The 11,635-nt window shown below is 41.0% G+C and overlaps 1 protein-coding gene across 1 annotated transcript in view; it reads right to left on the reverse strand.

Annotated features, from left to right (window-relative positions):
- The window catches only part of LOC107754058 (protein piccolo-like), a 47,774-nt gene extending 37,742 nt beyond the window's left edge, over positions 1-10,032 (reverse strand). Inside the window, exons 1-3 of the mRNA XM_016570373.1 lie at positions 9,527-10,032; positions 6,426-7,404; positions 4,508-5,587 (exon numbers count right to left, since the gene is read on the reverse strand). Coding sequence (XP_016425859.1) covers positions 4,508-5,587; positions 6,426-7,404; positions 9,527-9,705 — 2,238 coding nt within the window. The 5' untranslated portion in view covers positions 9,706-10,032. The remainder of the gene's footprint in view (positions 1-4,507; positions 5,588-6,425; positions 7,405-9,526) is intronic.
- Positions 10,033-11,635: the final 1,603 nt, after the last annotated feature.

Raw genomic sequence — 11,635 nt, forward strand, 5'->3', positions numbered from 1 at the left:
TATAATGCATTATAAAAGTAGTTTTAATGCATTAATTATGCCTTGTAATGCACCTTATAATGCATTGTAAAATCTCCAGTATAGTTGTAACCACAGTTAAGACATTATAACACTTATCAATTTATTGTTACACTATGCATTTTAAATTCGGTTATAATTATTTACGACAAGATATAATGTATTACAAAGCACATTATGAATAATTATAATGCAATATAGCCTTTAATAACCCTTTATAATGCTTTATACATAAAGGCTTTAAGTAAAATGTTACCACATTTTTTTCTTTGGAATAATTTGCAATGATGAGTCATGCCCATTGAGACTAGGAACACATATTTAGAAAGTAAATTATGATTTCATTTTGACTTGTATGTAAACTGGTGAAATGCATATTGACTATATTATTCTCTGTTGAAATGCATCCTTTTTTATCAAAGCCAGAATGCGATCACGCCTGCTCTGCAGCTATAGAGGACAGCACAATAGCATGAAGCAGTTCTGGTTGCTGGATGCTCAGATTTAGGGAGGTGGTTGATTATGTAAAACTGTGGAGTTCTGCTCTGAGGGAGGCCACGCAGTGCTGTACCTGACCCCGGGCTGGAAATACTGAGGAAGGGGAGTCAACTAAATCTATTACACTGGTGGAGTGGGAGGTGGATGGGTCACAGTGAGCATGAGCGCGTGGGCAAAACCTTGGAGAATAGAGGCATGGCAAAAGACAAACAACATGCACTTGATTTCATGTTACACTGGGCTGTTTGTGACTGTATGCATGGAATGAAAGGGTCATCTTTGAGGTGGGGGTGCATTGTGGGGAGGGATGACACATCAGGTGGCTGGCAAGTGACTCAAAGCCTAAGGCAGATGGCCAACCAAAAAAAAAATAAAAAAAACACCCGAGAGTGTGAAATCTAATCCCTGGTCCTGGTCTGTGGGACTGTTGTGAAACTGTCAACACTGTGCCACACAGAAAAAGCGTCACACCTGATTTGTCCAACAATGCCTACCTCATTAGCGATAAAAGGACGATGTTGAATTGCTTATCAGCTAAAATGACATGTGCAACTAAGCGCAGTCCTGCCAATTACGAATTTGGACCACTAAAAACATTGATATAGGCTAATAGTTAAACAAAATAATCTGATTAGAGTCTGCGGATACAATTAAATGTCCTGGGTTAAATACTGTCAAGTTAAAGGAGTATTTCATGTTCAGAACAAGTCAAGTTTAATCAACAGCATTGGTAGCATCATGTTTATTTCCACAAAAATTCATTTTGAGATGTCCATTGTAATTATGCATGCATTTTGATTATGTCTTGTGGTTATAATACTGCAATAGTCAGTATTTTATTGTGAATGGCTTAACCCCATTCACTTCTGTTATGCCGCACTGTAACCCAGATACTTGATTTTTAGCATAGGGCAGACATCGAAAATGAAGCTGAAATTACATTAGAGGTTATCAACATTATGACACAAGTGCTGTTGGTTGAGCTCAACTTACATTGAACCTGAAATGTTCCTGCAAGACTTGAGCAAAATGTTCGTTTAAATTAGTGCTGTCAAACGATTAATCATGATTAATCGCATCCTAAATAAAAGTTTTTGTTTACATAATATATGGGTGTGTACTGTGTATATTTATTATGTATATATAAATGCACACACATGCACGAATATATTTAAGACAAATATGTTATGTTTATATATTAAATATATTTATATATATAATAAATTATATCATATTTTCAAAATATATACGTGCATATGTATTATGTAAACAAAAACTTTTATTTAGGATGCGATTAATCATGATTAATTGTTTGACAGCACTATTTTAAATAAACAGAGCATGTTAGATTCTGGGCAGATTCTTAAATGCTTTGTGTTTTATATTATACACAGTCTGTGATGGTCTAGGGAACATTTCCAGCCTTCAAAACAGCCAGCGAGAAATTCCAAGAATGAAGATGAAGAAAGAATAGAGACAGAATGGGAGTTAGGAGAGAGTTAGATGAGGCAGAGGAGCAGCGCCACAAGGAATTCCAGTCACATGAATAAGTGAAAAATCTGATGGAGAAGGTGTGTTGCCACTAGAGAGATAGGTAAGAGAAACAATGAAGAGAAATGGAGACAATCTGTGAAAGCTAAAGTGTGTCATATTAAACCCTTGTTGTACATATTGAGAGATTTTAAAATATGGCCCTAAAGTGGCCTTTAGAAAAACTCAGCTGTTGCCCTTTAAATCCTGTTAGCTCAAACAGATTACTACAGAAACGCTCACATGCACACTCGCCCCACATTGTCACAGTAGCACAAGTATTGTTGAAATCTCACAGGAAGAGAGAGAGAGACTAAATCTAATCTCAAGTGAGGATGTTCTTCAAATGGATCCTGATAACGCAATTTTGTTCAGCCTTGAGCCTTTTTGATCAGGACGATCTGACGAATAAACAACACACTGCAAAGGCATGTAGTCTCATGCATTAACGTCTACTATAATAAGGCCTGTCTGCAGTTAAAAATGACAGGACTGTCTCTGCTTTCAGTTCTGGTCTAAGCTAAATGGGGATCAGTGTTGTCAGCCATCTTGGTAGGGTACTCTTGACAGTATAATAAGTGAAGTCATTGGCTGCACCATGTGAGGTGAAACCAGACGCACATGCTCAGGCTAATCTGCTTGGAAAACCTGAAATAGACTCACGGGATTACAGAGAGAATGAGCAACCTGGTGTACAAACCCACGATCAAACACAGGGGGTGTTTTACACGTGAGAGCCATCAAAGGCCGCGGCGTGGAGGTCAAAACATGTCAGCTTAGCAAAATCTGTTCATACGGATGGAATAACACGTGAAGTTCCCTTGAGGAATGTTATAATTTGTTTAAAGACATGCTCTCACTTGGAATAACAATTCTTGTTACAAAGAACTATACAAAAATTAACTATTTACCACAGTAAGCAGAAAGTTTTATTTCACACAAAAAAACATGCACTGTATAATAATGATAATATTAATAACCACTACCACAAAATGTATCAGAATATACCCGATTAGGCTTATTCTGCAGCAACTGATTTGGTTACCAGTTTAATTTAGTGGCTTCTTTCCATATGAAAAACACTGCAAGTTTGTATGTTGGAGGACAAAACCTCAAATGAATACATTTAAATGATCATAGTCATAGCCAAATACACTTACATTAAAAAAATAAAACACACACACACACACACACACACACACACACACATATATTGTGAGATTTGATACAGCTCCAGGAAGACAACTTTGTGTCCCATAGGAGACAATTATTAGCTCCGAGTCACACAGGCAGTTACCCTCACCGGACAGACTGATGTTGACACACCGGTCTGAATGCAAGTGTTGCTCTACACAGCCAAATCACAAAGAGCAAAAGCATTTTTGCAACTTTATAAGGTCTGGGAAGAAAAAAAAAAATCTCAATTTTAAAACCTGATATTTCCAGGCATTCCAAGACTGTGGGAACCCTGTAATTAGCTACTGTAATTAGCTACTATACATTATAATTTAGTAGGTAATTATAGAATATATAGTAACTAATTATAGAACCTATTAATCAACAAAAGTCTGCGAGGTCTAGATCCTTCATCTAGGCAACTCATGCTAATAGGAATCATAAAATGACAGCAAATCGTATGCATAATAAACACATTAAAGTAATAATTTTATATAGTTCACCTAAAAATTTAAATTAATTCTTCATGAGGCTGAGTAAATGACAGAATTTTCATTTTTAGATGAACAATCCTCTCAAATATATTCCTTTGCTCATTTTTAAAAACATTAAGACATACCTCCCTACCTTCTGGGTTCACTAAAAAGCAAAGGCTAATTTCCAGCAGGAAGTGAGTTGGTGAGTCATCTGAGATGGGATCAGACTATGAGTGCAGACACATTCTTAAACACATTCACTCGAAAAGGCTCAGAGTGCATTGGATTACACAGTGAAGTGTCAAGCTTTTTAAGTAAACAGGGACAGGAACGATGAGACTTATGTATAATGCAACAAAACAATCAAAACTTCAAAGAGCAACAGCAAAAGAGAAATGCTTGAACCGTAGATCACCCAAAACCCACTGTAAATCACACCTTTGATCACTATATAAAAAGGAGCACATACAGTATGCACACCTCAAAAATTGACCAAAACAAACTTTTGTTCACAGGCACATATACAAATTCTTGTCCAATAAAATGCCCTCTAGAATAAGCATGTCCCATCCTCCTAAATTATAAATACCACCAGCCAACGACAAGCTAACGTAAGTAGCATAAATAGTCTTTTAGTGTTGCCGGCCGTGATAAAAAACTAAAAACTACAGGCGGCTAAAAACAGAACAAGCTATTTGAGGTGTTCTGGCCCAACTTCCTGTTTTAATAGGAAATACACTAATAAACTAAGGTAAAGAAACACCAAAGGTCAAAAACACTTTAACAAAGAGCTGCAGCAGAACTCTTACCTCTGAGAGATGTGGAGTGGGGTTGAATCCACACAGGTTGCACACAGTCTTCTGGCACTCTGTACAGGTGCTATAGTTAGGTGACTCTCCTGATCCCATGTTCAGCTTCACTTTACAGAGTGGACAGCAGGACTGGGCCTCAGAGCCTGAAACTGGAGTCGGAGGCTTCTCTACTTCTGTCGATTTTGGAGGGGGCATATCCGCTGATGTTTTTCCTTCAGCAGCTGTAGGTTTTGGAGATGCTGTGTCTTTGGAATAAGCAGGTGGTGTGTCAGGAGGTGACTCTGAGTCTGAGTCAGAGAGGGATCCGGGAGGGGAGTCTGCTTCAGATCCAATGGGAGAATCAGGGGGCGATCCTGGAGGAGATTCTGGGGGAGACTTTGATTCCTCCCCAGAAATGAGATTGGTGGCAGAGCTCAGGATGGAAGAGCCAAAACCAAACATCTTTCCAGACACGCTCTCGGCAGACTGAGAACTTGCTGGCGTAGGTTTAGCCGACTCGGTGAGACCACTGAACCCACTGAAGAGTTTTCCAGTGACCGACTCGCTGGCCTGAGCAGTAGAGCCGGCCTGAGGTTTGGACGACCCACCAAAACCACCAAAGAGTTTTCCTGCGACTGACTCGCTAGCCTGGGCACCTACAGAGGGTTTTGTCACCTCTGTCAATCCTCCCAGACCAAATCCTCCAAAAAAGCCCCCTCCATCTTGTTTTGGAGTAGTTTTTGCTGGAGAAGGCTGAGGACTACCTTTTGGGCTCTGTGAAGGTTTTTGAAGAGGTGGAGGCTGTCCACGCTTGGCCCCTAGTTGTCCTGGCTGAGGTCCCTGCTGTGGTCCAGATTTTGGTGTAGTTGGAGGTGTACTTCCTTTCCCAGTATCAGCAATACTCTGTTGTTTGGTCAGCATTGGGGGCTTCTTCCCTGGCTCACCCTTAGAGGGAGACCCAGACGGTGGCTCTTTCCTTTGTGGGGAGGGAGGTGCAGAACCCTGCTTGGGGGGCTGTTTCATCATTGGAGGTCCAGAAGGCTCCATGCCCCCCACTGCCCGCTGCATCTGACAGTTCAGACACAACCATTCCTTACCCTGATGAAACAAACAGAGAAAGTCAAGGCACACAAACACAGATGCAGCAAATACCATTTCTGTAAGAATATTGATTTGCATTACCTCAAGCTCATTAGAAAATAGCAATCAAAATATTTTCATTTATATAGCCAGCCACTCAACAGAAACACCCAGTATGCAATGCAACATATTAATTTGTGGAGAACTTGCTGTTATCATTTATTCTTTGTAATCCTTTATTCTTATTGGATTGATTAGTAAGCTCTGAAAGTCATGAATTTCTGATTTAATTATATGAATAACATTTAATTTACTTTTATTGTTGGTTTGGCTGAGTCATTTATTGCAATGCACACTTTAAAATCCTTTAAAAAACAAGACTAACACTGTACACTCATCACTGTGTGAGTAATACTGTTATTCTCTCTAACAGGGACCAGGAATAACGCCAAACGTCTGTATAATCACTGCCTTTATAACTGCTGAATGTAGTTTCTAAACACATTGAAAAACAACTTTCTCCACTTCCTGTCTGGGTGATGTAAGTGACCTTGATAATCTTCCACCTTCTGCGCCAATATTTTCCTCCCAAACTCATGGATGAGAGGAATTAGTGCAAGCAGCATTTTAGGCAGAACCAAAGAAGGGTTATTAAAATAAAACCCTGCAGCTTTAATTAAAAAATATGAACTGATTTTGCTGATGTCTTCAAAGAAAGACTACAATAATAGAGCCTTGTACATTGTGTACGAAAAGCTGACAGTATATGCCACTCTTATCTATATCTGGGTAAAAAGTGAGACCAGTGTGAGATCTATGTGAATAATATAGTGAAGGCAGCAGATATGGCTCTTACCGCTGAGTCTGGTGGACTGAAGCCGCACAGGCTGCACACCTGCTGTTTGCACTGAGTGCAGGTGTTGTAGTTGGGTGTCTGGTCTTTAGCCTGCAGATTCAGCTCTGTAGAATTACAAAGAGGACACATTGCTTTCCCTTGAGCCACCGGCCCAGGTTTACCCTGCTGTTGAGGTCCACTGGATTTTGCTGCAACCCCTGGACCAGGTTTCCCAGGCCCTTGTTGCTGGGGGCCTGGTCCTCCAGGTTTGGGTCCTTGCTGTTGAGGTCCTGGTCCACCAGGTTTAGGTCCCTGTTGTTGGGCTCCTGGTCCCCCAGGTTTGGGTCCCTGTTGAGGTCCTGGTCCACCAGGTTTAGGTCCCTGCTGTTGGGGTCCTGGTCCCCCAGGTTTGGGTCCCTGTTTGGGTCCTGGTCCCCCAGGTTTAGGTCCCTGCTGTTGGGGTCCTGGTCCCCCAGTTTTAGGTCCCTGCTGTTGGGCTGCTGGTCCCCCAGGTTTGGGTCCTTGTTGAGGTCCTGGTCCACTAGGTTTGGGTCCTTGTTGTTGGGGACCAGGACCTCCAGGTTTACCTTCAGGCCCCTGTCCTTTAGTTGGACCTTGCTGAGGTGGCTTACCCCCTTGCTGCGGAGGACCCTTGCCCGCTCCACTCTGTGGGCCAGGAGGCTTTCCTTCCTGCTTTGCAGGCACCTCTTCCTCATCATCACCAAACAAACTAAACTTTGGGATGCTGGCAGAGGAGACAGCAGAAGAGACCGCACTCAGGGGGTTGGCCCCACTCAAGAAGCCAGACGAGAACATGCCAGTTCGTGGTTGTTCTGGGTCTTTGGGCTCCTGCCGGAAACGTGACTCAAGGAGGCTGAGGGAGGAGGGGCTCCGTCCAGGCTTTGGCTTGGGAGGCGGCCCCTCTCCAAATGCATCTACAGTCCGACTTTTACTGAGACCTGCTGGGACTCTGGTGCCACCAGCTTGAGTCTCTGGTGGCCTGTGGAGTGAACAGACATAAGGTCAACTTCACATTCATTAGTCTCAAGTCAACATAGATTTTGAAAAATCTGTGATTAACTTAAATGTACTTTATTTACTTAATAGCTATTCTGTATAAATTCCAAAAATACATTTCAAAGGCCAATGCAAATTATTCAGACAATCAAATCAAAAGCAAAATTCATGCAGCAGAAAAATGTAAATCTAAAATTGGCTTCGTGGTCACAACATAAGACAAACAAGATTGAGACATATCCACAATACATATGCAGTCTATTACTGTTGTCAGTGAACAATATTTAAATAGTTTATTCATTCTAAGAGACTGCAGCAACAAAACACACAGAAGAAGTCAAAAACAACGTTAATTGTCAATATTTTTTATCACAATTAAATGTGAAAGAAAAGAAATACAAAGGCTAACTAAGGATGTGCCAGAACTTAAAGCCACAAAAAAGGCCAAAATTAATATTATATGCCCTCAAATTATATACCAATGGTTACCTATAACCTTCATATGTGTTCAAAAATTTAACAAACATATTTGAGTTTCCCAGTTAGGGTATTAAAGTTCCCATGCCAGAAGACTGCTCTCTTGGTTATTAGTGCTTTAATAAAGAGGGGTTTCCTGCAGTTGGGCTATAAGGCTATTTAGCGCATCTCAATACAGAGAGAAACCGCCTCGTAAGAAGACAGAGACTGTCACAAGGCAACCTACCACCTTTCTTTTAGTGCATTTGTCCATTGTGCTCTATTTCTACAGATCTAGTTACAAAAGCCTGATGTTAGTTTTTACATCTGTAAAGTTTCTCTGGCCTTTATGTTATTCTAGTAATGCCAACTGAAGAAAAAAGAAGTGTAATTACTTATCAAAATATGATCATTTTAATAGAATTTATTTATCAAAAATAAAGGCTAATTTAAAGTAACATTTCTTGGTTTTTGGCCCATTTTCACCATAATTTAATTTCAGTGCATCACTATTGTTAGCTCAGTGGCTGTTCAGCACAGCATCTTAAACGGTTAGTGGTTCTCATGGGCGTTATTTTACATATATTTGAGTGTCCTGTCATTCAGCCTCCCATAAAAGATAATCACGCCACGTCTAATATTCGTATTGTTTCTGATCGAGTGGCGCTCTTTACTTAGGCATCGCTGCAAGCGTTTCAGCACCACGGACAGCGAACAATATACAATATATGTAACTGTAACACAGTCCTTGTTTTCAGGTGTAATACTACACGCACGCTCCCCAAAAATAAGCAAAAGCGATCAATGAGCATGATGGCATTTGTGCTTGCAGTGCTATATTTAGTCATATTAATATTTATACCCCCTCCCCCCATTTGCGCTTGGGTAAAAATAACACATTTACGCCTAAGAAACTTTAAAGACACAATTCAATTAGCTTACGAACCAGATCATGTCAAATGGAATGTCGATCGCGTGCTTTCAAGTGATCGAATTTTCATAGACTTGTGTTATTCTCAGGCAGTGTTTTCCAAAGCTGCTCATGACATCACCTACACAGCCCATAGGAGGAAGATGGAGTGTGCATGGAGAACGCAACGGATATCTGGATACACATAGGACGGATATTTGTCAGTATGGATTCATATTTTTCAAGGAAATGCTTATTTTTAATTCAATCTATAACCCTGGTGTCTTGCATGGATTGAATAAGGTGGTTTAAAGAAAACTACATTCATTAAAATACTATGCACATCCACTGTGCACATACAGTGTCCCACCATATTAACGATGATGATACTAATGATAAAAAATGCGTTTCGTTCGAATCAGTGGTAGGTTATACCGATATGTATAGCTATAAAACAGAAGTGCACTAAGGAGGTACTAAATTGCAATCATATGCATGGCTGAAAATTGGGCTGGATTAAATATCTCGCTATAAAACGGCCGGAAACATGCAGCAAGAGCGTGAATGGGTGTGATCATGTTTTTGCATCGGTGCTGCTGTCGTGATGTGCCAACCTGCAGTGCCCTGATGATCAAAACACAAGCACATTATCGACGCGTTCAATGCAAGCGCTCTGGCACTGGAGGGACGGACATCATCATCATGATTACGGCAAACATTTATAGACACTTCAACTTGCCTGGACTGCGCTTTGGCCATAGCGGCCACAAGCTGCTTTCTTTCCTCCTCAGATAGATTACTGAGGTCTGCCTCCACCCCAGCGGGCATCTTGAAGCCACCCTTCCCATCAGGTGCGAGTCCCGCTGGTAATCCAGCGAGCGCCCCTTCGCCGCCTTCGAGGCTCGCTTCGTTCCCCATGATCGACCCCCTTTCCCTTTTAATCCCCCTCCCTCCAGCTAATTACGCGGCGATACGGCTCTTAATGTCCGGAATAAGGCGACGGCGTCGGTATCCGCGGTTGTTTTGGATGCATGGCGTTTTGTTTCTCCATTTCAGTCGAGGGTCTCTGTGGCGATAACGCGCATCCCGAGAGTATAGCCTCTCCGTGCGGGTGTAGGTCTAGAGTTGTGCGCCTCCCTCCTCCATCCATCCAACGCGCATGTCCCGCCCCTCGCAGGTGATCATAAGACGTCGCCGTTGGAAAAAACGGAATTAAAGGGACAAAGCGCCTTAGAATTAACAAATCTTCTCATAATTACCCTGTTTATTTTGCTTTCAAGCCGAGCCAATAATTCCCTAATTAACGAACCGATTTGGTGGAGAGCAGCTGGATTTGTTTCTAATCGCTTCACAAGACATTAACTGATGGACTGGAGCTGTGTGGATTATTTTTATGTTTTTATCAGCTGTTTGGACTGATTCTGACGGCACCCATTCACTGCAGAGGATCCACTGGTGAGCAGGTGAAGTAATGCTACATTTCTCTAAATCTTTCCTAATGAAGACACAAAACTCATCTACATCTTGGATAGCTTTACGGTGAGTAAATTTTCAGCAAATTTTCATTTTTAGAAAAACTATTCTTTAAAGTTTTGAGTAAAAAGTCCAAAAATGTATGTTTTCTTTTATGGTGGCTCCAAACTAAAATGTATAAGCAGTTTCATGAGTTGTTTTGAAGTGAAAAAATCTACAAGATATTAAAACTACAAACTCTGCAGCTGAACACAGTGTAACCAATCAGAGCAGAACACCAAGGGGTAACATTTTATGGTCTAAAAATGATTAGTTCTTACTTTAGGCTACTCTCACTTCCACACTATCAGCACTGTATTTGATATTGTAGCATTATTATAAGTGTTCCCTCGGCTCTTAGTACTTGAATTTATTCTTAGCTCCCTGCTCTGTTACTTTGGTGATATTTGCACCCTTTTCAAGCTGCTTTGAGAAAGAATATAATGGTTAAAACTGTAAAATAAAACCGAAACAGTGCTGTACTTTTCTCTAGTTGTCTGCTTTGGTGCATAAGAGTGAATTACTTGCCGTAAGGTTTAGTCATTCAACCACTGCATAGATCACACATTCACAAACACATCCATTCACAGACTCAGTCATCCTGCTCACAGATCGTCTGCTGAATAGGAATCTTGAGTCACTGCATCAATATGTCCATAAGTCATCAATATGTCCTTGGCTCACAGATATGCCAAGGGCCTGGAGACAGAAGGAGACACTGAAGGAGTTTGTCACCAATTACTTCTACAGAGTCAGAGGGAGAATTTGCAGGGACACATTGCCCGCTTTACAGGGCTGTATGCCTCGACAGTGCCGTTTGTCCTCAAAATCAAATGTTAGAGGACACAAAACCTGTTGGTTTCACAGAGAAACAACATTGCAGACGGTAGGTCTGAAGGCTGTAGGATTTTCATTTTGCTCCAACAATAGCATGTTCTATGAATTGAAACCCCGAAAGTCTCAGACATGCAACTTAATATAACAATGTCTGAGCAGCCTTGAGGAGTGACGGAAGAAAATCCTGTCTCCATTAGCAACCTTTATTGATTCCCACTTTTGTGCAGAGATAAAGCTGACTGCAGGATCACTCTCACCAGATCAACACATCACTGAGCCAGTTCTGAACAAAACATATGGGATAAAATTTGTTATCCAGGGCTGAATACATTTCCTAAAATTCTTAAACAGTTGCCAAATTAAATGCAAAAACACATTTAGTGAGTCATTCTGAACTTAAAACCCCGTGAATAGACCAAAACAGATCCGATTTTACAGGAAGTGTCCATTTTCATTGCATAATCTAATATGGAGATGTGATCATGCTAGAAACACTTCT

Source organism: Sinocyclocheilus rhinocerous, unplaced genomic scaffold (assembly GCF_001515625.1).
Source record: "Sinocyclocheilus rhinocerous isolate Xijiao unplaced genomic scaffold, SAMN03320098_v1.1 scaffold772, whole genome shotgun sequence".
Classification (NCBI taxonomy): domain Eukaryota; kingdom Metazoa; phylum Chordata; class Actinopteri; order Cypriniformes; family Cyprinidae; genus Sinocyclocheilus; species Sinocyclocheilus rhinocerous.